Genomic DNA, 27,380 nt, shown 5'->3' with positions numbered 1-27,380 from the left:
TCAAGGAGTCGTAGCCACAATGAGACAAGCTAGGAAGTCAACGTCTGCTAAGATCTACCACAGAACGTGGAAGATTTTCTTATCTTGGTGCTCTGCACAGAGAGTATCCCCTTGGCCATTTGCATTGCCCACCTTTCTTTCCTTCCTGCAATCGGGGTTGGAAAAGGGCTTGTCGCTCAGCTCCCTTAAAGGGCAAGTCTCGGCACTGTCGGTGTTTTTTCAGAAGCGTCTAGCACGTCTTCCTAAGGTGCGCACGTTCCTACAGGGGGTCTGTCATATTGTGCCCCCGTACAAGCGGCCGTTAGATCCATGGGATCTGAACAGAGTACTTGTTGCTCTGCAAAAGCCGCCCTTCGAGCCTCTAAAGGACGTTTCCTTTTCTCGCCTGTCACAGAAAGTGGCGTTTCTTGTCGCGATCACATCGCTTCGGCGAGTGTCTGAGCTGGCAGCTTTGTCATCCAAGGCTCCTTTCCTGGTGTTCCACCAGGACAAGGTAGTGCTGCGCCCCATTCCGGAGTTTCTCCCTAAGGTCGTATCCTCGTTTCATCTTAATCAGGATATATCCTTGCCTTCCTTTTACCCTCATCCGGTTCACCGGTATGAAAAGGACTTACGTTTGCTAGATCTGGTGAGAGCACTCAGAATCTACATTTCCCGAACGGCGCCCATGCGCCGTTCCGATGCTCTTTTTGTCCTTGTCGCTGGTCCGCGCAAGGGATTGCAGGCTTCTAAAGCCACCCTGGCTCGATGGATCAAAGAACCAATTCTAGAGGCCTACCGCTCTGCGGGGCTTCCGGTTCCTTCAGGGCTAAAAGCCCACTCAACCAGAGCCGTGGGTGCGTCCTGGGCATTACGACACCAGGCTTCGGCTCAACAGGTGTGCCAGGCAGCAACCTGGTCCAGTCTGCACACTTTCACCAAGCATTATCAGGTGCATACCTATGCTTCGGCGGATGCCAGCTTAGGTAGAAGAGTCCTGCAGGCGGCAGTGACATCCCCGTAGGGGAGGGCTGTTTTTTTGCAGCTCTAACATGAGGTATTTCTTTACCCACCCAGGGACAGCTTTTGGACGTCCCAATCGTCTGGGTCTCCCAATAGAGCGCTGAAGAAGAAGGGAATTTTGTTACTTACCGTAAATTCCTTTTCTTCTAGCTCTTATTGGGAGACCCAGCACCCGCCCTGTTGTCCTTCGGGATTTTTTTGTGGTTTGCGGGTACACATGTTGTTCATGTTGAACGGTTTTTTCGGTTCTCCGATGTTTCTCGGAGTTAATTTGTTTAAACCAGTTATTGGCTTCCTCCTTCTTGCTTTGGCACTAAAACTGGAGTACCCGTGATACCACGGGGGGGTATAGCCAGAAGGGGAGGGGCCTTGCACTTTTTAGTGTAGTGCTTTGTGTGGCCTCCGGAGGGCAGTAGCTATACCCCAATCGTCTGGGTCTCCCAATAAGAGCTAGAAGAAAAGGAATTTACGGTAAGTAACAAAATTCCCTTCTTCTCAAGAAATTTCTGCAGCAAATCCGCGGGTAAATCCGCGGGCAAAACGGCCTAGTGCGCACAGAGCCTAAGGCGGGCTTTGCACACTAAGACATTGCAGGTGCGATGTCGGTGGGGTCAGATCAAAAGTGATGCACATCCGGCGTCACTTGCGATGTCATTGTGTGTAAAACCTTTTTGATACGATTAACGAGCGCAAAAGCGTCGTTATCGTATCATCGGTGTAGTCTCCGACATTTCCATGATGCCGGTGCAGCGACAGGTACGATGTTGTTCCTCGTTCCTGCGGCAGCACACATCGCTGTGTATGAAGCCGCAGGAGCGAGGATCATCTCCTACCTGCGTCCCAGCTGCAATGCGGAAAGAAGGAGGTGGGCGGGATGTTTACATCCTGCTCATCTCCGCCCCTCCATTGCTATTGGCCGCCTGCCGTGTGACATCGCTGTGACGCCACACGGCCCGCCACCTTAGGAAGGAGGCGGGTTGCCGGCCAGAGCGACATCGCAGGACAGATGAGTGCATGTGAAGCTGCCGTAGCGATAATCGTACGACGGGGGCGGGGACTATCGCACTCGGCATCGGCATGCGATGTCGTAATGTGCAAAGCCGGCCTTAGGCTAGTTTCACACTTGCGTTGAACGGCATCCGTTGCATTGCGTTGTGTGACGGATGCAACGGATGCGTTGCATATAATGGCACAACGGATGCAACGGATCGTACAAAACAACGGAAAGCTTTTTTTTTTAATTTTATTTATTTATTTTTTTCTTCTTTACAGTTTTACTGGCAGCAGACTATTGTGAACGAACAGCTGATCACCCGTTGGCCGGGCGCTCAGCTGATCGCTCTCAAAAGCCGGCGGCCGGGCGCTCAGCTGATCGCTCTCACATGCCGGCGGCCGGGCGCTCAGCTGATCGCTCTCAATAGCCGGCGGCCGGGCGCTTAGCTGATCGCTCTCAATAGCCGGCAGCCGGGCGCTCAGCTGATCGCTCTCAATAGCCGGCGGCCGGGCGCTCAGCTGATCGCTCTCAATAGCCGGCGGCCGGAGCGCTCAGCTGATCGCTCTCAATAGCCGGCGGCCGGGCGCTCAGCTGATGGCTCTCACATACCGGCGGCTGGGCGCTCAGCTGATCGCTCTCACATGCCGGTGGCCTGGCGCTCAGCTGATCGCTCTCACATGCCGGTGGCCGGGCGCTCAGCTGATCGCTCTCACATGCCGGTGGCCGGGTGCTCAGCTGATCGCTCTCACATGCCGGCGGCCGGGCGCTCAGCGGATCGTTCTCAATAGCCGGTGGTCGGGCGCTCAGCTGATCGCTCTCAATAGCCGGAGGCCGGGCGCTCAGCTGATCGCTCTCAATAGTCGGCGGCCGGGCGCTCAGCTGATCGCTCTCAATATCCGGCGGCCGGGCGCTCAGCTGATCGCTCTCAATAGCCGGCGGCCGGGCGCTCAGCTGAACGCTCTCAATAGCCGGCGGCCGGGCGCTCAGCTGAGCGCTCTCAATAGCCGGCGGCCGGGCGCTCAGCTGAGCGCTCTCAATAGCCGGCGGCCGGGCGCTCAGCTGAGCGCTCTCACATGCCGGCGGTCGGGCGCTCAGCTGATCGCTCTCAATAGCCGGCGGCCGGGCGGTCAGCTGAGCGCTCTCAATAGCCGGCGGTCGGGCGCTCAGCTGATCGCTCTCAATAGCCGGCGGCCGGGCGCTCAGCTGATCGCTCTCAATAGCCGGCGGTCGGGCGCTCAGCTGATCGCTCTCAATAGCCGGCGGCCGGGCGCTCAGCTGAGCGCTCTCAATAGCCGGCGGCCAGGCGCTCAGCTGAGCGCTCTCACATGCCGGCGGTCGGGCGCTCAGCTGATCGCTCTCAATAGCCAGCGGCCGGGCACTCAGCTGAGCGCTCTCAATAGCCGGCTGCCGGGCGCTCAGCTGATCGCTCTCAATAGTAGGCGGCCGGGCGCTCAGCTGAACGTTCGGCCACCGAAAAACAAAATAAAGTTTCTGTGATTTAAAAAAAAAGAAAAAAAAGCATGCGCAGTGAAAAATAAAGGTTTCCGCCACTCTAAAAAACGTTATATGCTGCGTTCCTTCCGCCTGACGCAGCATCAAAATAACGATGCTGCGTCGTCCAGTGGATGCAACGCTGACACTTGCGTTACAGTGCGTCGTCCATACAAGTCTATGGAGAATAGCGCAGTGCGTTAACGGACTGCGCTATTCTCCATAGTGACGGACTGCGCTGAACGCAAGTGTGAAAGTACCCTTAGAAATTTTATGGATGGAGGCAACATAACACTCACTGTATCCCTCTGCTAGGAAAGCCAGAATTCAGCCCTCCTTTTCCTCACTCAAGACTTTTCTTTTCAACTCCTTTGGCATGGTTATGTTATTTTTTCATACCTATAACTTTTGGGATATTGCTAGCACTTGGTTTGTAATCCAGCTTGTCCTATTGCAAGAGGATTGTGAAGACCACAAGAGTGTTTTTTATACTTTCCCTTGTTAAATAAGATTTGGTTCAGGAGACCGACTAATCAGAAGCACATTAAGTAGAATGAGGGGTACTCTGGTTGGAATTCAACTGACACTGGAATGGAATGGTTGTCGGACATGTAGAGAAGATGCTTTCTGTAAAACTGTGCAGTGTTCTCTTAATTGTTGCCAGAACTGTGTGTATATATAATATATGTGTGCAATTATGTCATATACTCCCACATCACAGTGACTTTGTCATATACCATGTATATTCCACAGACTGTACGGCTCATCGTGCCCAGTAGATTCTCTCTCTTGCTTCCTGACAGAGAAGAGGATTTCATATGACGACGCAGTGAAGAGCGACTTTCAGACGGCTCATGTTGGACAAACCTTTGGCCCTACGTGAGTATAATAAAATTGTGGACAATGTTTATTGGGTTTAATTATTATCCTGTGTCACAATAACGGCACATAAGTCCATGTACATATAACAGAAGAAAGGAGTTCCAGCATGTATAAAATCTGCGAGATCACCACTGACGCGTTTCAGGCTACATTCAGTCCTTACTCTTAAGGCCGCTGTACACGCTGCGACATCGCTCAAGCGATGTCGTTGGGGTCACGGAATTTCTGACGCACATCCGGTCGCTTTAGCAATGTCTTTGCGTGTGACACCTATGAGCGATTTTGAATCGTCGCAAAAACAGTTAAAATCGCTTATCGGTGACATGCCCCCCTATTCTCGAATATCGTTGCTGCTCGGTGTACGAAGTAGTTTGTCGCTCCTGCGGCAGCACACATCGCTATGTGTGACACCGCAGGAACGAGGAACTCTCCTTACCTGTGGCCGCCCGCAATGAGGAAGGAAGGAGGAGGGCGGGATGTTACGTCCTGCTCATCTCCGCCCCTCTGCTTCTATTGGGCGGTGGTTTGGTGACGTTGCTGTGACGTCGCTGTGACGCTGAACGAACCGCCCCCTTAGAAAGGAGGCGGTTCGCCAGTCACAGCCACGTCGCTAGGCAGGTAAGTAGTGTGACGGGTCCGCGTGATGTTGTGCGCCACGGGCAGCAATTTGTCCGTGTCGCACAACCGATGGGTGCGGGTACGCACGCTAGCGATATCGGTCACGATATCGCAGCGTGTAAAGCGGCCTTTAATGTAGGGCTGAACGGCATGCACACCAATACAAGGATCATGAACCAGCCAGATTCATGAAAAAATATCATGCGATTGAAACTGATACAAAAAATGAAACTACTAAAATAGAAACCACAAGAAACTCGTGAAAACATTACAGTAAATATCAATCTGTAACATAGGGACTCATCCATGTTTTAAGGATATGTGCGCAAAATGTTTTGCTCATTTGAGTACCCTCCATAACCCACCTGAAAAAGTGCTTAAGAAACCATAAAAAGAATGAACATATCAAAGCAATGTAAGAACGTCTTTCTGTGAATATGGTCAGTCTTTTGAGCTTCTTTAAATTGTTTAAAGTTTCCAGAGTCGCTAAGCGTTTAGAAGGAGTGACCGGTCCATTTTTTAGGCAGCTGGCTATACATACAAGTAAAAAAAAACAACAACAAACCACCGGCTGCAAAGCCATTGCAAAAAAACAATGGAAGAGATACCAGAAATGCTCTTCATGAAAAACACCATCGGCATTTCCAGAAGTGTGCTCTCAGCAGGTACAGCCAAGTTAAGACATTATGTGCACTTACCCTTATCCAGAAAAGTTGGACATTTCTTTTCTCACTTGTTTAATCTGTTTTTTTTTACAGTAGCAGCTTTTAATAACTTGCAGGACACTTATAGTCTCCTAAGTTACAAATTACAATGTATCCATTAATATCGGATGCCGTACTGTGGCATCCGATATTATTTTTAAATTTTTTTTATTTTTTCTTTCACACCCATAGACTAGAATGGGTCTCATCCAATTTATGTTGGCAAATTGTGCATGCTGCAATTTTTTTTTCAGACTTGTAAACTGCATCATTATAAAGGTTATCCTCATCAATGTCTTATTGGTTGGGGTCCAACACCTGACTCCCCCGCCGATCAGCTGTTGTTATTGCCACGGCCAGCAACAGGAAATGCTCAGGTCTGGAGCGGCTCCGTCTTCTGATCGTGGCTCAGTACTGCACATCCGCCTCCTATTGATCTGAATAGGAGGTGGATGTGCAGTACCCGGCCGCGGCTGCTATCAGTTGACAGAGCAGCTCTGAAACTGGGCATTTTTGACTTCTTGCTGCTGCCACTGGCACCTAGAGCAGCTGATCGCCAGGTGGTCAGACATTGATGACCTTTCCTAAAGATAGGCCACCAATGTAAAAGTAGTGGACAATCCCTTTAACATTGGTCCAAGTGCGATCTGATGTTTTGTTGGATCGCACTCAGACTGAAAATAGGGTCGTCTGCACAAGCCCTAATAATGCAAATCAAAAAGGTCCGTGGAGCCTCTGTTAGGAGTCTCGACACGGAAAACAGCCAGATATCCCTCCGGGAAGGACCCAGCCAAGGAGTGGCTCTTTTTAGGAGACCACCATAACCACCATATTAAGTGGCCCTTTTAGTTAATATCCAACTCTTGACGAGTTTAAAAACATGACAAGGGAAATTCCAAGGCCAGGAATCCATCCACAGACAGCTATTTCAGGGTATTGCCCCTCATCAGTGTGGAGTAGGATTCTGGCCAGGTGCGAGCAATGCCTAGTAGGCACTGCATTCCATGTTCCCCTGCTGGCTGGAAGCACTCGGTATGGCCAGGTGTGTGTGTTTGTGTGTATGAGCCATTAGCAGGGGTGGACCGCACGGAGCATACCTGCTGGGAGCACCCGCCGAACATCACAGGAGGACCTGGGAGCCCTGCATACGTCCGGGGTCTCGTAAGTATGATTCTCCTGGGAAGAGGGGGTAGGCTCACCCCCAACCATGTTTCCCTACCCGAAAATACGCCCTAGCGCATTTTTCCGGGCAAAACATAATATAAGACAGTGTCTTATTTTTGGAGAAACACGGTATATTAATATCCCAAACTCCTTGGTTTAGTAGTTTCCTCCAGTGCGTTCCACCTCAAGGGCAGCAATTTTCTCTTTTGATGCCCTGCACTTGGAGAGATGATGTGTCTCCATTATGCCTTTCTGCAATCTGTATGAATGCTGCAGACACTTATTTCCTGTCTGCTGGGCGTTATTAGCTAGCACCTAGCTGTTTATAATGGGAACCAATATACAGATGTGAGCAGAGAATTACCCTTTGAATAGTTTAGCTTCTGTGGCTTTATTGTGCAAGTTGTACAACTTATGTCTAAAGGGGGCTTTACACGCTACGATATCATTAATGTTTTATCGTCGGGGTCACGTTGTTAGTGACGCACATCCGGCGTCATTAACGATATCGCAGCGTGTGACACTTACCAGCAACCTTAAGCGACCTCAAAAATGGTGAAAATCATTCACCATGGAGAGGTCGTCCCAAACTCAAAAATCGGTAATGGTTGTTTATCGATGTTGTTCGTCGCTCCTGCGGCAGCACACATCGCTATGTGTGACACCACAGGAGCGAGGAACGTCTCCTTACCTGCTGCCGGCCGCAATGCGGAAGGAAGGAGGTGGGCGGGATGTTACTTCCCGCTCATCTCCGCCCCTCCACTTTGATTGGCCGGCCGCTTAGTGACGTTGCGGTGACGTCGCTGTGATGCCGAATGTCCCTCCCCCTTGAGGGAGTGATTGTTTGGCAGTCACAGCAACGTCGCCGACCAGGTAAGTGCGTGTGACGCTGCCGTAGCGATAATGTTCGCTACGGCAGCGATCACACGATATCGCATGCACGACGGGGGCGGGTGCTTTTGCGTACGATATCGCTAGCAATTGCTAGCGATATCGTAGCGTGTAAAGCCCGCTTAAGATTGAAATGGCTACCTAATGTTTTTTCTACTTGCCTGTGAAAAAAATAAATGTCAAAGGCTCGAGCGTATAACATGTTATACTACAGAGCAGTGCCGACTAGCGTTTTGTTTTTTTTTTGTCTCTCGTGCTGATCTGGCATGAGAGAACAAAACTGCAGCATGTAGTGAGTGGCAGCATATATCAGTTGGTGCAAACCCATTCTAGTCTATGGGATTGTACAAACCATCGGACTGCACTGATAACTTCAGAGTACAGTCCCATTTACCTGGACACAGACAATGGAGAAGATGGAGAGATTAAGTTCTCCATCTTCTCCGCACCTGTGACCCAATTCTCTCATTAGAGATAACCGGATCACAGTAAATAACGCTCTGATCAGAGTCCAAGCCCATTGTCGTTACCATAATCGATCCCATTCTGTCACATGAGAGACCATACACTCGTGTGACTCCAGCCCAATTGTCTTTCTGTGCAAATAATTTATTGTTGGCATTAATTTGTTTTATTTTTTTTCTTTAAGATGGTGGACATGCTGGTTTAAAGTCCAGATTCTTATCCCTAAAGAATGGTCAGGACAGGAGGTTCATCTCATATGGGAAAGCGATGGTGAGGGTTTGGTATGGAAGGATGGCATGCCAGTCCAGGTGGGAAATTATTTCAGATATGTTCCTAGAATTTGCACTTCTAAAATCCTATTCAATTATTATTATTATTAATTATTATAGTGCCATCAATTCCATGGCGCTTTACATGTGAAAGGGGTATACATAATAGGGACAAGTACAATAATCATAAACAGTACAAGACACAGACAGGTACAGGAGGAGAGAGGTCCCTGCCCGCGAGGGCTCAGAATCTACGAGGGATAGGTGAGGATACAGTAGGTTAGGGTAGAGTTGATTGTGCGGCGCTGTATCAGACTGAGGGTTACGGCAGGTTGTAGGCTTGTCGGAAGAGGTGGGTCTTCAGGTTCCTTTTGAAGCTTGGCAAGGTAGGCGAGAGTCTGATGTGTTGTGGTAGAGCATTCCAGAGTATAGGGGAGGCACGGGAGAAATTTTGCATGCGATGGTGGGAAGAGGAGATGAGAGGGGAGTAGAGAAGGAGATCTTGTGAGGATCGGAGGTTACGTGTAGGTAAGTACCGGGAGACTAGGTCACAGATGTAGGGAGGAGACAGGTTGTGGATGACTTTGTATGTCATGGTTAGTGTTTTGAAGTGGAGTCGTTGGGCAATGGGAAGCCAGTGAAGGGATTGGCAGAGAGTAGAGGTCGGGGAGTAGCGGGGGGACAGGTGGATTAGCCGGGCAGCATAGTTTAAATAGATTGTAGGGGTTCAAGACTGTTAGAAGGGAGGCCACAGAGCAGGAGGTTGCAATAATCTAGACTGGAGATAATAAGGGCATGTATTAGGGTTTTTGCAGCTTCTTGGGAAAGGAATGTACGGATCCGGGAAATATTTTTGAGTTGGAGGCGGCAGGAGGTGAAAAGGGCTTGGATGTGTGGCTTGAAAGAGAGATCAGAGTCTAGGATTACTCCCAGGCAGCGAGCGCGTGGCACTGGGGAAAGTCAGCAGCCATTGACATTGATGGATATGTCAGGTGGGGGAGTTGAGTGATGTGGAGGAAACACAATGAATTCTGTTTTGTCCATGTTCAGTTTTAGGAATCGAGCAGAGAAAAAGGATGAAATAGCAGACAGACATTGTGGGATTCTGGTTAGTAGGGAGGTGATGTCAGGTCCAGAGAGGTAGATCTGTGTATCATCAGCATAGAGATGATACTGAAAGCCATGGGACTCTATGAGCTGTCCCAGGCCGAAGGTGTAAATGGAGAACAGCAGAGGTCCAAGAACTGAACCTTGGGGGACACCGACAGATAGGGGGCGAGATGAGGAAGTGGTGTGAGAGTGGGAGACGTTGAAAGTTCAGTTGGATAAGTATGAGGAGATCCAAGATAGCGCCAAGTCTGTGATGCCCAGAGATGAGAGAATTTGTAATAGAAGGGAGTTGTCTACTGTGTCAAAGGCCGAGGACAGGTCCAGGAGGAGGAGGACAGAGTAGTGTCGCTTGGCTTTTGCGGTTAGTAGGTCGTTAGCGACTTTGGTCAGGGCAGTTTCAGTAGAATGATGGGGTCGGAAGCCATATTGTAACCGATCAAAGAGAGAGCAGGAAGAGAGGTGTGAGGACAGTTCAAGATGGACATGCTGTTCCAGTAGTTTTGAGGCATAGGGGAGAAGTGATATGGGGCGATAGTTTGACACAGAGGATGAGTCAAGGGAGGGCTTTTTGAGGATGGGTGTGATTGAGGCATGTTTAAAGCATGAAGGGAATACACCAGTTGTTAGTGATAGGTTGAAGAGATGGGTTAGGGCTGGGATGAGGACTGTGGTGATGTTGGGGATGAGATGCGATGGGAGCGGGTCAAGTGCACAGGTGGTTAAATGTGATCTTGAGAGTAGAGTGGAAAGATGTTCTTCTGTCATGGTGTAGAAGCTGGATTTTGAGGAAGAAGGCTGAGTAGTTGTGAGGAGTGGCTGTGGGGATTGTGGGCCAAAGCTTGCTCTGATGTTGTCAATCTTCTGCTTGAAGAAAGAGGCAAAGTCTTCAGCTGAGATGAGAGGAGAGGGAGGTGGTGCCGGGGGACGGAGGAGAGAGTTGAAAGTGTTGAATAGCTGTTTAGGGTTGTGGGATAGAGAGGATATGAGGGATGAGAAGTAGGTTTGTTTTGCAGCAGTGAGTGCAGACTTGAAAGTGGTGAGAGCTTGTTTGTATGTATGTATGTATCATATTATTTAATAGTAAGACAAATTACTTGTAGCCACGGCTGTCCTCCAGCACATCCATGCCTCACACTGGTGAAGATCTGGGTTTGCCTTGCACCTACAGGACCTGGGCACCATGCAGTCATTGAATTGATCCTGAACTCCTCTGTATAACTAAGTAATTTATAGCTAACTGACAGGTTAGCTATCCAAAAGCCAAACCTTGGCCAAAGCTGGGTCATACAACCTTACATCAATACCATTACATGGCCAGTCTGTTTCTTCACTCTTGAGAAATCAATGTTTGAACTGATATACAAATGAGGCTGTAATCTGAAGTCTCTGTCACTCCAGCTCTATTCCCCTTCCAGTTCTGCCTCCTCTGCTTACCTCACTGTGTCTATGCTGTGTGACATCAGTCAGTGGACTAATGTGAGAGATAGTCATTCAGAAAATTATTACTGATTATACTATTAAAGGTAGTTCTACAAGCTATTGATTCATGGGGTGCACTTAGTTTTTCACCCACTTTATTGTAATTTGTTGTGTTGTCAATTTGAAGTTGTAGTTGCCAAATTGTAAGACATTCTAAGGATAAGCTGTCTTTTATTATTACTTTTGTGTCCTGATATGTAAAGCCATATAATTAAGAGGGTGTACTTACTTTTTTTTTCATAACTGTATTAACCCCTTAACGAATTATGACGTACTATGTGCGTCATAAGTAATTTCCCTGCCTTTGATGCTGGCTCACATTCCAAGTCCTAATCTTTCCCTTCAGATGAATGCTGAATTATTCAGCCTTCATCCACCACTGATCAAGAGAAGTGGAAAAAGCCAGCAACCATCTTGGAAAAACTTTGAAGCTTTATTGTGAAAAGTCCATAAAAAACATACAGTGGATAAAAAGCTCAGAGTGTAGACAAGGGTCTATGCGTTTCAGGCCTAACATGGAACTGGCCCTTAATCATGACAGGTTGGGACACAGAAAGTTGGGACGCAAGCAAGATTTTATTTTATTTCAAAATTTATTTTCACTGCTTAAAGGGAAGCAATCACCAGGATTTTCGTATATAAGCTAAAGTCAGTGCTATACTGGCACTATCAGGCTGATTCTATACATAGAACGAAGAAAAAAAAAATTATTCAGCTCACCCGTATATGTATCCGCTCAGTTCAGGTGGGATGCAGGCAGTCCACCGGACAGGCAGGTCCGTAGGGGCAATAGCAAGGAGGAAGGACGGGACTCAGCACCAATTCCAGGATAGCAAAAAATATAAATCCAACGAAAAATATCTAAAAATGTAGAAACTTTATTCAATGATTAAAAATCCAAGAAAAAACTTCATCGGTTCCATGAAAACATCATGGCTTGACGCGTTTCGGACAGTTGGAATATAGACAAGTCCTTAATCATAAGCCTTATGATTAAGGACTTGTCTATATTCCAACTGTCCGAAACGCGTCAAGCCATGATGTTTTCATGGAACCGATGAAGTTTTTTCTTGGATTTTTAATCATTGAATAAAGTTTCTACATTTTTATATATTTTTCGTTGGATTTATATTTTTTGCTATCCTGGAATTGGTGCTGAGTCCCGTCCTTCCTCCTTGCTATTGATTCTATACATACCTGTAGTGGTCAGCTCCGATGTTTAGGTTTTGAAATCCAAGAAAGTAAAGTTTATCAAATTAGCTGCTTGGTGAATGGCAGCAGCTGAGGATCAGATAATAGCTGAGGGGTATTCAGAGTTATCCCCTCCCCCTCTTAGAATTAGCATAATTATTATACAAACAATTTACTTTTACTTGCAGGACCTGTGGTGAGGTCATAGCCATGTGACCAGAAGGGGCGGGGCCTCAGCCAACAAAGCTGATACCAGCTTGTCACATGGGTAGGACCTCACACAGGTCCTGCAAGTAAAAGTAAATCGATTGTATAATACTTATGCTAATTCTAACAGGGGGAGGCGATAACTCTGAATCCCCCCCCCCAGATATTATCTGATCTTCAGCTGCTGTCACTCAAGAAGCAGCTAATTTTATAAACTTTACTTTCTTGGATTTCAAAACTTAACATCTGAGCTGACCACTACAGGTACAGTGCCTTGCGAAAGTATTTGCCCCCCCTGAATTTTTCAAACTTTCCCACATTTCAGGCTTCAAACATAAAGATAAAAATGTTAATGCTATGGTGAAGAATCAACAACAAGTGGGACACAATGGTGAAGTGGAACGAAATTTATTGCTTATTTTAAACTTTTGTAAAATATAAAAAACTGAAAATTGTGGCGTTCAATATTATTCCTCCCCTTTAACCGTTTCATGACCCATGACGGATCTTTCCGTCATGGATCGTGTGAGGTTAATTCCTGCCCCCTGCCGTGGGCAGGTCGTGGCGATCCGCGCACATATCAGCTGTTTTTAACAGATGACATGTGTGCCTGCATGTTACGAGTGGAATCGCTTCCACCCGCGACATTTAACCCCTTACATCTCGCTGCCAAAGTCTGGCAGCGAGATGTATATGCGCGCGGCCATTATTTTCACTTACCGCCGCCCCCACCGGAAGTCACGTGCGTGATCACGTGACTTTCGGTGGTTGCCATGGTAGCACAGGGTCATGTAATGATGCCTGTAGCTATCATGACTCTCTTTCGGTTTCACTCGACCCAGAACCGAATGAATCAGGAAGTGAGCGTATCTGCTGTGTAGCTGTGATCAGCAGATAGGGCAGAGCGATCGGATTGCTGATCGCTGTAGCCACCTAGGGGGACTAGTAAAATAAAAAAAAAAACCAAAACAAACTAAAAGTTGAAATCACCCCCCTTTAACCCCATTGAAAATTAAAGGGTTAAAAAAATAAAAAATATACACATATTTGGTATCGCCGCGTTCAGAAATGCCCGATCTATCAAAATATAAAATCAATTTTATTGGTAAATGACGTAGCGGCAAAAAAATTACAAACGCCAAAATTACGTTTTTTGGTTGCAGCAAGTTTTATGCAAAATGCAATAACAGGCGATGAAACGTAGCATCTGCGCAAAAAAGGTACCATTAAAAATCTCAGCTCGAGACGCAAAAATAAGCCATCACTGAGCCACAGATCCCAAAAAATGAGAGCGCTACGGGTTTCGGAAAATGGCGCAAAACGTACGCCACTTTTATTGGACAAGCTTGAATTTTTTTTTAACCCCCTTAAATACAAGTAAACCTATACATGTTTGGTGTCTACAAACTCACACCGACCTCAGGCATCACAATGACACATCAGTTTTACCATATAGTGAACACAGTGAATAAAATATCCCAAAAACTATTGTACGTTCACACTTTTTTTGCAATTTTTCCACACTTGGAATTTTTTTGCTGTTTTCCAGTACACTATATGGTAAAACTTATGGTTTCTTTTAAAACTACAACTCGTCCCGCAAAAAACAAGCCCTCATATGGCAAGATTGACAGAAAAATAAAAAAGTTACAGCTCTCGAAAGAAGGGGAGCAAAAAACAAATTCGGAAAGCGCCCGGGGGCTGAAGGGGTTAAATGGAATTTGACATCAGATTTTTATCTATTAAATTAAAATAATCACCTTCTGCAGCTCCTGGGCTGCATTTTATGAAGGTGCACCTTGGCCCTGACTCCCCTTCCAGACCCCAAAAACAACTTTATAAAACTTGGCCGTTAGGTATGCTGATTACCTTGTTGGCCAGATGGGAGGACTCATTTTCTCCTCCTGTCCCCCCTCCTGCCACTGATCGCCGTCCTCCTTCCTTGATTGACGGGATGACGCCCTCCGTCATCCTCCTCGTCGCTTTTTGAAATCTCGCGCCTGTGCAGTTAGGTCTGCTCGCGCAGGAGCAGTTCGCTCTGCCATATCGCGGGCAGAGCAGCCCTAGCTCGTGCCGGTGAGCAAAATGCGCAGGCGCGAGATTATGGGCGGGTACGAGCATAGCGCTGGTGTTTATGTTTTGAAGCCTGAAATGTGGGAAAAAAGTTGAAAAATTCAAGAGAGCCCAATACTTTCATAAGGCACTGTATCTAGAGAATCAGCCTGATAGTGCTAGTACTGCACTGGCTTTAGGTTATATACGAAAATCTTGGTGATTGGTTCCCTTTACACAGTGAAAATAAATTCTGAAATAAAATAAAATCTTGCTTGTGTCCCAACTTTCTGAGAGCCAAAACGTTTTTCATTTCTGGGATCTGGGGCTGTGTGAGGGCTTGTATAGCACTGTCTTTAGGTTGTATATGAAAATCCTGGTGATTGGTTCGCTTTAAATAAAACAAAAACTATACATGTTTGGTATCTACACATTCGTATGGACCTGGAGAATCATACTGTCTGGTTAGTTTTATGGTAAAATGAATGCAGTAAATAAAAAGTAAATAAATAAAAATTATAGAATTTCACTTTTTTTTTTTTTGTATTTCACCACACTTGGATTTTTTGTTCCCACTTACAACTACATTATATGATTAAATGGATGGGGTAATTCAAAATTACAACTCATCCTGCAAAAAACAAAGCCTCATACGGCTGTATCAATGGGAAAATAAAAACGTTATGGCTCAGACTAATGGAAGGACAAAAAGAAAGCACAAAAACGAAAAATCATCCGGTCCTTATATGGGTTAATGTCCTTACTGTACTCCTGTGTTGTATAGTTGGGCATGGTGAATGGATATAAGCTGTGTATATTGTTACTGAGCCTAATTATATTGCTCTGTATTCAGGGGTTGACAAAGGAGGGTGAGAAGACCAGCTTTATATTATCCCGTCATCTGAAAGCAGAGGATCCATTGAGGTAAGATACTTATAAGGGTCATACTGGGGAGTGACTTTTTTGTGAAATGTGACATCCTATCTAGAGGTCACATGGCACTATACACGTACAGCAATGGAGCCATTAGGCCGTGTGGTCATTGAGCGCTAGATGTGATGTTGGATCCTGGGATACCTTCTTGTATTTTATGTAGTATTCTGAATCCATTTTGTTTGACAAATTATATTATTGGAAATGTTGTCTTTACACAGTTTTTGTTTTTTTCTTTTGTGTTTCAGCATGACTCTGTACATCGAGATGGCTTGCAATGGTCTTTTTGGAGCTGGTCAAGGAGGCATGATTGCTCCTGTAGATCCCAGGAAAACATTTACACTACAAAGAGCTGAGCTCGCGGTTTTCAATCGTGATGTACAAGAGCTTCTTCTGGACTTTGAGATTTTGTATGACATGGCCAGGGTAAGGTTTTCAGCCACCTATCACTCTAGAGATCTGTAAGGTATTCATTCCTAATTTTTATTTGTGTTGCCATGGGGGACATCATTACTCATTTCTGACTGTTGCAGGGGGTGGGCAGGGAGAGTTGCAGTTTTCAACTAATGTTCTGTCCTTCTAGAATTATTGACTGCTTTGCCTGTCCTATGGCAAGCATCTTGCCATAAACATGTGTCATGGTGGAGTGTTCCCGCATCATGCTGTACAGTGTGAGGACGGAGCGGGCTCACGAGCTGTGCCTGTACTCAGGAGCTGCTGTGCCTGTGCTCAGGAGCTGCTGTGCCTGTGCTCAGGAGCTGCTGTGCCTGTGCTCGGGAGCTGCTGTGCCTGTGCTCAGGAGCTGCTGTGCCTGTGCTCGGGAGCTGCTGTGCCTGTGCTCGGGAGCTGCTGTGCCTGTGCTCGGGAGCTGCTGTGCCTGTGCTCGGGAGCTGCTGTGCCTGTGCTCGGGAGCTGGCTGTAACAACATAGCTCTGGGTTCCCTCTGAATAAAAGTCTTCATTTTATCAAACATTTTAAAGAAATCCCAATTTAAACAGTATAAAAAAACTGTTTATTTTGGGGGAAAAGAAATAAAATGAGCTTAAAACCCCCCCACATATAAAGCAGTTTCATTATTCTTTCCAACAGATGAATGCCGCACTAAAAAAGAATTGAAAAACAACGCGAGACTTACTTTTTATGTATATCCTGCCTTACAAGAAATAATATGCACATTGATCAAAAAGTCACGTGCACCCGAAAATACCAATAAGAAGTACAGCTCGTTACATAAAAACGAGCCCTTATAAAGCTCAAACAAAGAAAACGAAAAAGATTTGCCTTTAAAAAATATGTTCAGCTCTACAGCTTTTAAACGATAAAAAAAAAAATATAGGAGTTGGTATCACTGTAATTGTATGGAAACATAGAATAAAGGTAATATGTTAAGTTATACTGCAGGGTGAATATTGTAAAAAAAAAACAAAATGTAAAAAAATTTCCAGATTTTCTTTTTTTTTTATTTTTATTTATGCTTGGTACAAGAAGATGGAATACAAGGTGATCAAAAAAATGTAGTGTTTGTCAAATGGGTTAATTAATTTTATAATTAACAAATGCGGCAATACCATTTATAGTTTTTTTACTTTTGGATTTGAAATATGGATAGTGATTCAACATTTATTTTTTAGTCCCTGTAAAGAGCTTGTAACGCATTAGTAAATAAAAATAAAATTAAAATGATCTCCTATGAAAGCCCAGTCAGATGCAGGGCTTCAAAGGAATATTAAATGTTGGTCATGGGGGGTCTTTAATAGATCCTTAGCTGTTATGGTTAATACATCAACCAACAATCACATGTGCTGGAACCATTTAAATGCTGCTTTTAGAGATTTGCATCAGCGATCAGAGCTAGCTCCGATTTCTGCTGTTAGTCAGGTCCTGGCTGTATAACACAGCTGGCACCCACTTGATGGAATGGACTTAACGTCTGCGCCAGATCCTTGCACCTACACCTAACATATACATCCTATACTGACAAGGGGTTAACTTGTTTGTAAGCCTTGGTTCACACTGCTTCTGACATATATGATAAATGGAGGCTTTCCGTAATTTAAAACCAAACCAACCATGGGTCTAACAACCTGAATTCAATAGCCTCCTAGGCCATTTAATAGGCTGCTAAGCTTGGGTCAGGAGATTTGCAGCCTGAGGCCTCTTCTCCACTAGCGTTTTTGTCCTGCAAATTCCCTCGCATTGAGAAACGGTTTGCAATCTTGCAAATGGTTTCTAATGATGCTGTCTCCATTTCCCCTTTTTTTCCAGACGATACACGCTGCTGCGATTTTATGCGATTCTCAGCTCTCTCACCCCCATGCAAGTCAGAATCCGGGTGGCATGCGCATGTCACACGGATCCTGACACTTGCATACCGGGTCAGACTGGCTACCGGAGGAATCTCCTGTAAAACCAGTCCTGGCCGGGGTTACATGCACTGAACCCCGGAGCTGTCCCCTGAGCTTCAGACTGCAGCCTGAACAGCGAGCGCCGAGTGATGGATTCCCCGGCGATTGCTGGTCAGGTCAGCACAGCTGCAGACAGATCAGGCAGACGCTGGAGCTCAGATTACAGCTCTGGAGCTCAGTGCAGGTAACCGCGGCCAGGACAGGTTTTACAGGAGATTTCTCCTGTAGGCAGTCTGACGCTGCTTACCTAAAAACTCACATAGCACCCGCATGACGCTCACATGTCATACGGATGCTATGTGAGGAAAAAAACACACATTGTACGCATATCACACGCAGATCACATGCAGGATACTCGACTCACATTTTGAGCCGAGTATCGCTGTGATTTAAAAAACGCTAGTGGAGAAGAGGCCTTAGGTGGGGATAGAGAAGCTGGCGGTGATTGGGTCCAGAGCTCACGTGCCATCCCAACCTCACAAGCCTTGGGAACACAAACGCTGACACGGCTGAAACGTAAGCTTTTATTTTAATGAAGCCAAAGATGGAGAATGAGAAGGGGTTGTCCTAGTAGTGGACAATCCCTTTAATTGTATACAATGTATTCTTATAGCTTCTTATCTGACAGATGCCTCCTATAGGTTGCCATATTGAAAAGAATGCACTTACATATAGGTTTTGGTAGCATGAGTCTTCTGCATTGGTGTCAGCAAATTGTACAACGCTTCCAGAACGGACACATCCATATCGTTATTATATTTTCTTTATCGCTTCATTGGGGGACACAGAGACCATGGGTTGTATGCTGCTGCCACTAGGAGGCGACACTAAGCAAAACAAGGAAAACTCTCCTATGCAGTATACACCCACCAACTGGCAATTGTTCCTCAGTTTAAGCTTAGTGTCCATAGGAGGTGGACACACTTGGGGCTGCTCCCAGCCCCTTAGGTTTGTATTTTTCATTTTTTCCCCTTTTTCGTTTCAGACACAGCTCGTCGGGCGACAGGGTGTAATCGCTCACCCTGCTCTCCCCCCTAGAGACCGGTCGCACAGAAGTGGGGTCCGTCCGCCACTTCTGTTGTCCTCCGTGTCTGTCTGGCAGGACCCTACCCCCCTAACACTCTCAAGACTGTTTGGGGGGCATCCGCACAGAGGGACAGGCGGATGGTCCTTGCCCCCCTCCCCCTGCACGCTCGCCCTCCACAGCCGGCCTGATCAGGGAGGGGAGGCGAAAAAATCACCGGAAGATACTCGTCTCCCTAGGTATTTCCCAGGAGGCCAGGATCAAGCCAGGATCAGGAGGACTATCAGCCTTCGGGACAGGTACCCATCCCTTGTCCCAGGTCATGGGGGGCTCCGTCTTAAAAAAAAAAAAAAAAAAAGAGGGAAAAGAAGGGATTAGCACCCTTAGCATTAGCTTACCCCTGGTCAGATCCCCCTTCATACAGGCTCTGACCCCGCTCTCGTCCTCGGCGCCGTTCTCTGGCTCCCCCTGCGGTCTCATCCCTAAAATTTAGCCCCCGGCTTCTCTTCAGGCCTAGCTCCCGGCCGGCCACGCCCCCTCCCGGCCGGCTTATCGCACGGGTCCTTCCTTTCCAGTAGGCCCGCCCGCTCTAGCAGCCATTCCCTGCAGGCCTCTGCGCGCTGTTTCTGCCCACTCCCGGCTCTCCTTTCACTCAGCCAATCCCGGCTCCCGGCAGCGCGCCGTTTTTTCGCGCTTCTTTACCGCTCCTCCCCCAGCCCGGACTCCTCAGCAGCGCCATTACAGCCTGAGACGCTTCTGGGCAGCGGCAGCGTTCCGGTGCAGCTCCCCACAGACTAACCTGCAGCCCTCCGGAGCCCCCACCTCTGCTCCCTCAGCCTGCAGCTTCAGGACACAGCGCCAGCTTCAGACAGCAGCATCAGCACAAACAGGACGCCAGAGTCTGGGTAAGCTCTGCCAGTGGAAGGCAGCTCCTTTTCAAGTCCCCATCCTCCTGGCATCCTCTGCTCTGTCCCTTCTCTCTCTCTCCTTCCCTCTCTCCCTGCTGTCCCATGTCCAGCACAAGAGCGACCCGCTCTCAGCCACAGGCCATAGTGCTTCACTTCGCCTGCACCTCTTGTCTAAAAAAGTTTCCCTCAGGGCAGTCCTCCCCCACCTGCCTAGCCTATAGCACCCCTACCATGACTACTACGGAGCCTCCCACCGCCCGTAACGAGGACTCGGCCCCCATGCCTGGGTGGGCCTCAGCTCTCTCTCAGTCCGTGGACAACCTAACTAAGATGTCCCAAACCTTAGCCTCGGCCATAGAGCGTCTGCCCGCCTCCTCCTCTGGAGTCCCCCCGGTGATCCAGAGCGAGTCTGAGCCCGCAGCGCCTCCAGCCCGGCAGGGCAGAACTCACAGGAGGTCTAGGAAGCGGTCCCTCTCGGGGTCATCCTCCAGCTCCCCTAGCCCTGCTATGGCCTCCAGAGCATCACGCTCTCTGTCTCCTGCCTCTTCTGCGGCAGCTCCAGATTCGGACCAGGACTCTGTTTCTGACTCCGATCTGGACTCTGAACATATATCCAAGCTGACCGGTATGATGGACAGTCTGGTCATTGCTGTCAATCAGACCCTAGAGGTGAAGGATGTTGATCCGGCGCCTACCAGTCAATCAGTCCCTTTCAAAAGAGCCAAGAAGCTGCCAAGAAGCTTTGGCAACCACAGGGAGTTTGAGGATATTTTCTCCAGACAGTGGGAACATCCCGACAAGCGTTTCCAGAAGTGCAAGCGGGCACAGGTCCTTTATCCCTTTCCACCGGAACTTCTTCAGAAGTGGTCAGTGGCCCCTTCAGTGGATCCTCCGATCTCCCGACTCTCGTCCAGCACCACCTTGCCGCTGTCTGATGGCGCCTCCCTGAAAGATCCCTCGGACAGGACCATAGAATCCTTAGCCAGGTCGGCCTTTGAAGCCTCCGGCTCTGCCATCACTCCAGCCTTTGCAGCCACCTGGGTTTCCAAGGCTGTCTCCGCCTGGGCAAAGCTCCTTCGGCGTGGTATCCTAGCTGACGCTCCCAGACCCGAGCTGGCAGATCAGATCACACATGCCGGAAAATATCTAGTCGCTGCGTCCCTCGACTCTGCTGCTTCCGCTGCCCTGGCAGCCGGCAACATTACTGCAATCCGCAGAGCCCTGTGGCTTAAAGCGCTGAACACGGACTAAGCATCCAAAAAGTCCCTCACCAGTCTTCCCTTTGTTGGTGCCAGACTCTTCGGAGAAAAACTGGACAAGATCATCTCTGAGGATACGGGGGGCAAGAGTACCTTCCTCCCCCAACAGAGGATCCCCCGTGCCCCTCCAAAGCGGCGGGCTTTTCCCTTTCGCCCATTTCGTCAATTCTCTACCAACACCAACACACGTCGGGAGCGGTCCCCAGCACGTCAGGAGAGACGGAAGCCCTCCTTTAAGGCAACACCCCACTGGCGTTCCTGGCATTCCCGTGCCCAGCAGTCCAAGCACTCCAGCTCCAGATCCAACAGATTTTCCTCTGCATGACTGGGCTCCCGTCCCCGGATCCTCATCCAGGGTCGGCGGTCGTCTCCGCATGTTCAGAAGCACGTGGCTTTCCGTGATAGACGACGCCTGGGTTCGAGACGTCGTCTCTCACGGCTACAAGATAGAGTTTTCTTGTCTCCCATGCTCACGCTTCGTCCAGTCCAAACCCCCCAAGGATCCCTCCCTCACCAAGGGCTTCTTCGCAGTCATCCAGTCCATGCGAGACTCTGGGGTCATCACCCCCGTCCCCCCTCAAGACAGATTCCGGGGTTTTTATTCAAACCTCTTCGTGGTACCGAAGAAGAATGGCACAGTCCTCCCCATTCTGGATCTCAAGCGCCTTAACAGGTGGGTCCGTCTCCGGCGATTCCGCATGGAGTCTCTGCGCTCAGTGATAGCATCCATGGAACCCGGGGAGTTCCTTTGCTCGGTGGACATCCAGGACGCCTATCTCCACATCCCAATCTTTCCAGCTCATCAGAGATTTTTACGCTTCGTGGTGCAGGGGCAACACTTTCAGTTCACTGCTCTCCCATTCGGGCTCTCGACAGCTCCCAGAGTCTTCACCAAGGTGATGGCTACTGTCATGGCTATTCTTCGGACCCGGGGAATTTTAGCCATCCCGTATCTGGACGACATTTTGATCAAGGCTCCCTCGGCGTCGGAGTGCCGCGACAGTCTCAACATCACTCTGGATATTCTAACCCGTCTCGGCTGGTTGATCAACAGACCAAAGTCATCTCTAATCCCGACTCAACGCATCTCAATCCTCGGCATGATCTTCGACACCACGCAAGCGAGGGTTCTTCTGCTCAAGGACAAGCTCTCAGCTATCCTCAGGGGGATTTGGAAGCTCCAACGCGCACCCCGTTGCTCCCTTCGGTACTGCATGAGCATTCTCGGGAAGATGGTGGAGTCAATGGAAGCGGTGCCCTACAGTCAATTCCATACTCACCCTCTTCAGGGTCTCCTTCTAGCAGCATGGGACAAGTCTCTTCACTCCCTGGATCGGCCAATTGCGATCCCTCCTCGAGTCAGAGAGTCATTGGAATGGTGGAAATGCTCTCCCCTTACCCTCCAAGGGAGATCATTTCTTCCCCTTCGATGGAAGGTCATCACGACAGACGCCAGCCTGCTAGGATGGGGAGCCACATTCCAGGACCTCACAGTGCAGGGTCGCTGGACCGAGCCGGAAACCAAGCTTCCCATCAACATCTTGGAACTCAGGTCAGTTCGCCTAGCTCTCTTTCACTGGAAGGCTCTGCTTCGCGGACACCCAGTTCGGGTGCAGTCCGACAATGCAACCACTGTGGCCTACATAAACCATCAGGGCGGAACACGCAGCCGAGCGGCGATGAGAGAGGTATCTCAAATCCTCGACTGGGCCGAACAGAACATCCCAGCGATTTCAGCGGTCCACATCCCGGGTGTGGACAATTGGGCCGCCGACTTCCTCAGCCGAGAAGGCCTCGACGCGGGAGAGTGGTCCCTCAATCCCAGAATCTTCCAGCAGATCTGTTCCAGGTGGGGGACCCCCGACGTGGATCTCCTGGCCTCCAGGTGGAATCACAAGGTGCCCCAGTTCGTCTCCAGAGCAAGAGACCCACTGGCGCTCGCAACGGACGCCCTAGCGATCCCCTGGTCGCAGTTCTCTCTGCCGTACCTCTTTCCTCCGCTTCCGCTTATCCTCAAGCTAGTCAAGAAGATCAAAGCGGAAGGAGTTCCGGTGATTCTCGTGGCCCCAGATTGGCCCCGTCGCCCGTGGTACGCAGAGCTCGTGCACCTTCTCGCCGACGTTCCGTGGAGACTTCCAGACGTCCAGGACCTTCTCACTCAGGGGCCTTTTCTTCACCAGAATTCACAGTCGCTCAATTTAACGGCATGGCTGTTGAAGCCGCAGTACTAACTTCCTCGGGATTCTCAGAAAGAGTCGTCCAGACAATGATCAAAGCACGGAAGCCTTCCTCTTCCCACATCTACCACCGGACGTGGAAGGCCTATTTCCGCTGGTGCGAAGCTAACCAGGTCACAGCCATGACCTTCTCCTTGCCAGTTCTGTTGTCCTTCCTGCAGTCTGGTCTGGATGCTGGATTAGCACTCAGCTCCCTCAAGGGCCAAGTGTCTGCTCTTTCCATTCTCTTTCAAAAGACGATTGCCTCTCGCTCACAGGTTCGCACATTCATTCAGGGGGCTGCGCATGTGGTGCCCCCCGTTCAACCTCCGGTGGAGCCCTGGGACCTCAACCTGGTTCTGTCTGTTCTCCAGCATTCCCCCTTCAAACCTATGCAGGAGGTGTCTCTAACGTTCCTCTCTTGGAAGGTCGCCTTCTTAGTTGCCATCACGTCAATCAGGCGAGTATCTGAACTAGCGGCGCTTTCCTGCTGCTCTCCATATCTTGTCTTCCACCAGGATAAGGTAGTCCTCCGTCCGGTACCGTCCTTTCTGCCCAAGGTGGTCTCCTCTTTCCATCTTAACGAGGACATTGTTCTTCCCTCCTTTTGTCCGAACCCTTCGCACCCTCGTGAGGTTCTTCTCCACAGGATGGACTTGGTCAGAGCTCTCCGCTTGTACATTTCAAGGACGTCTCATTTCAGACGGTCGGATTCCCTCTTTGTGCTTCCGTCCGGCCCGCGCAGAGGCCTACCTGCCTCCAAGTCCTCCATTGCGCGATGGATTCGCTCTGCCGTACTGGAAGCCTACCGGGTAAGAGGGAGAACGCGCCCACTCAGGATTACGGCCCATTCCACCAGGGCGGTGGGAGCCTCGTGGGCGGTCCGTCACCACGCTCCAGCGTCGCAGCTTTGCAAAGCGGCCACCTGGTCTTCGCTCCACACTTTCACAAAGTTCTACAGGGTTCACACTTTCGCATCCTCCGATGCGAGCCTCGGTAGACGAGTTCTGCAGGCTGCAGTGGACCGAGGCCAGCCCTGAGAGTAACATTAGACCCACCCGTGGGACTGCTTTAGGACGTCCCATGGTCTCTGTGTCCCCCAATGAAGCGATAAAGAAAAGTAGATTTTGGGTACTCACCGTAAAATCTTTTTCTTGGAGCCTTCATTGGGGGACACAGCACCCGCCCTTGTGTTGGACATATGTTACTGTTCAATGTTACTGTTGAATGTTGAGTTTAATGTTCACTTCTGTAAGATTGTTCGTTCTTCACTGTTGTCTCCTATTGCTTTCTCGCTAACTGAGGAACAATTGCCAGTTGGTGGGTGTATACTGCATAGGAGGAGTTTTCCTTGTTTTGCTTAGTGTCGCCTCCTAGTGGCAGCAGCATACAACCCATGGTCTCTGTGTCCCCCAACGAAGGCTCCAAGAAAAAGATTTTACGGTGAGTACCCAAAATCTACTTTTTTTAATTGTCACAAATGTGTTTAGCTATTTCGCTTTATATGGTTGTATTTTTTTTGTATTATATTTTTATAACATAAGTAGTTACTTTTTAAGAATGACCCTGACTGACAGAAATAATTTAATCTTTACTAATATCGTAAAGTGTAAATACATATTTTTTTTTCTTTTACTTTTTCCAGTTGCTTGGTGAAGATAACCAAAGAAGCTTCCAGGCTCTGTATGTGGCCAATCAAATGGTTAATTTATGTGATGTCAACGACCCTGGCACATTTGCCCCTGTCCGCAAGTTGTCTGCTAAATTCTTCAGCCAAAAAAATGGTGACAGCCAGCACACTATCCATGCCATGGGGCACTGCCACATTGATTCTGGTAATTCTGTTATTATAAATGTGCCCTTTATGCCTTACTGCTGAAAAATGACTGTGGATATAATTATTAAGACAGTGTTCGGTAAGTAGGTGATTTTCTAAAGATGCACAATCTACATTCATTCTACTAAGTGTCTTAATATTCTTGGTTAAACGTCCTGTATACTATTGCAGGCAGTTTTTCTATGTGATTCTCAAAGGAAACCTTTAATGTCAAGAAAAGCTATTTACATATACAGTGGGTATTGAAAGTATTCGGACCCCTTTACATTTTTCATTCTTTGTTTCATTGCAGCCATTTGATAAATTCAAAAAAGTTCATTTTTTTCTCATTAATGTACACTCTGCACCCCATCTTGACAGAACAAAAACAGAAATGTACACATTTTTACACATTTATTAAACAAGAAACACTGAAATATCACATGATCATAAGTATACGGACCCTTTGCTCAGTATTGAATAGAAGAACCCTTTTGAGCTAGTACAGCCATGAGTCTTCTTGGGAATGATGCAACAAGTTTTTCCACACCTGGACTTGGGGATCCTCTGCCATTCTTCCTTGCAGATCCTCTCCAGTTCCGTCAGGTTGCATGGTGAACGTTGGTGTACAGCCATTTTCAGGTCCCTCTGGAGATGCTCAATTGGGTTTAGGTCAGAGCTCTGGCTGGGCCAGTCAAGAATGGTCACAGAGTTGTTCTGAAGCCACTCCTTTGTTATTTTAGCTGTGTGCTTTGGGTCATTGTCTCTTTGGAAGGTGAACCTTCGGCCAAGTCTGAGGTCCAGAGCATGCTGGAAGAGGTTTTCTTCCAGGATATCTCTGTACTTGGCCGCATTCATCTTTCTTTCAATTGCGCCACCAGTTGTCCTGTCCCTGCAGCTGAAAAACACTCCCATAGCATGATGCTGCTACCACCATGTTTCACTGTTGGGATTGTATTGGGCAAGTGATGAGCAGTGCCAGGTTTTCTCCACACATGCCGCTTAGAATTATCACCAAAAAGTTCTTTCTTTGTCGCTCCATTGGGAGACCCAGACAATTGGGGTGTATAGCTTCTGCCTCCGGAGGCCACACAAAGTATTACACTTTAAAAAGTGTAACCCCTCCCCTCTGCCTATACACCCTCCCGTGGATCACGGGCTCCTCAGTTTTATGCTTTGTGTGGAAGGAGGCACACATCCACTCATGCATTCTCAACTTAGTTATGTCAATTGGAAGAAAAGAGGGCCCCCACGGGGCCCCCGGCATGTTCCCTTCTCACCCCACTACGTCGGCGGTGTTGTTAAGGTTGAAGTACCCATTGCGGGTACAGAGGCTGGAGCCACATGCCGTCTCCTTCACCATCCCTTAAGCGGCTCTGGGAGAAGTGGGATCCTAAGCGGTCATCCATTTACTGGGACCGTGCTCCATCCGCAGCCCCTGTGGGAACCTGCCGGACCAGAGCCTCTTCAACCTCAGGGACCGGGCCCTGCAACTCAAAGGTACTCTGTGTCCCCATAGGGGACTGTGCAGGGAGCGCACCTTCTTCTCGGAAGCCGCGGCGGCTGCTGAATTCAGGAGGCCGGTGGACTTCCGCGCCGACCGTGCCTGCTTGTTGGGCGCGGTCTCATATTTAGTCCCCGGCTTCATCACGGCCTAGTCGCAAAAATCCCGCCCCCGGGCCTGCCTGTCAGGGGTAAGGGCGGGATTACCGACCTGACGTCGGATGTGAGGGCTGGAGCATCCTGCATGTTTCCTCCCCCCTCACTGATCACTGTGGGGACCCCAGATTCCCGCACTTTGCTGCCGCCGCCCACGGCTCCACTCCTCCCCTGAGAGCTCCGGCAGCCATTTTTTGGCATTCTGCCGGTGGAGGATTCTCAGTGAACAGCTCTGCAGCTCCGGGGGATCCAAGGCAGGGAATCTGGAGGACACACTCCGCTCGTTAGCGGTCGGTAAGCCACACCGGACACCCGCTGCTGGTCCCCATAGGGTGCCGGATTAGATACTTATATATCTATATCTATCTATTCGGTGGGCTGTATACCCCTTTCCCATATACCCTCAGTGATCACTCTCCTAGGAGACAACAGCATGATGTCCACAAGGAGCAAAGCTGCTAAGGAACAGGGTTTTTTTGCGGCCTGTACCTCTTGTGGGGCTATGTTACCTGCGGGTTCCACCTACCCTCACTGTGAGCAATGCTCGACCCCTGTTTCGCTTGCTCAGCCGGAGCCTCGGACACTGGTGGGCCCCTCGGCTCATGTAGACCCCCCTGCTCCCCCTGACCAGGCTGCAGGGA

At 48.7% G+C, this 27,380-nt stretch overlaps 1 protein-coding gene across 3 annotated transcripts in view; it reads left to right on the top strand.

Moving 5' to 3' along the window:
- MAN2C1 (mannosidase alpha class 2C member 1) overlaps positions 1–27,380 on the top strand; it is a 217,636-nt gene that overhangs the window by 20,702 nt on the left and 169,554 nt on the right. For 2 of the 3 annotated variants that reach the window (XM_075345663.1, XM_075345662.1), the window contains exons 2-6: positions 4,241–4,366; positions 8,396–8,519; positions 15,373–15,443; positions 15,701–15,878; positions 24,910–25,099. In XM_075345663.1, coding sequence (XP_075201778.1) covers positions 4,241–4,366; positions 8,396–8,519; positions 15,373–15,443; positions 15,701–15,878; positions 24,910–25,099 — 689 coding nt within the window. Of the gene's footprint in view, positions 1–4,240; positions 4,367–8,395; positions 8,520–15,372; positions 15,444–15,700; positions 15,879–24,909; positions 25,100–27,380 lie in introns of those variants that run through there. The other variant, XM_075345664.1, reaches the window with a different exon arrangement.

The sequence above is a fragment of the Anomaloglossus baeobatrachus genome, chromosome 4 (assembly GCF_048569485.1).
Source record: "Anomaloglossus baeobatrachus isolate aAnoBae1 chromosome 4, aAnoBae1.hap1, whole genome shotgun sequence".
NCBI lineage: Eukaryota > Metazoa > Chordata > Amphibia > Anura > Aromobatidae > Anomaloglossus > Anomaloglossus baeobatrachus.
This window is presented reverse-complemented; position numbering and strand designations above follow the sequence as displayed.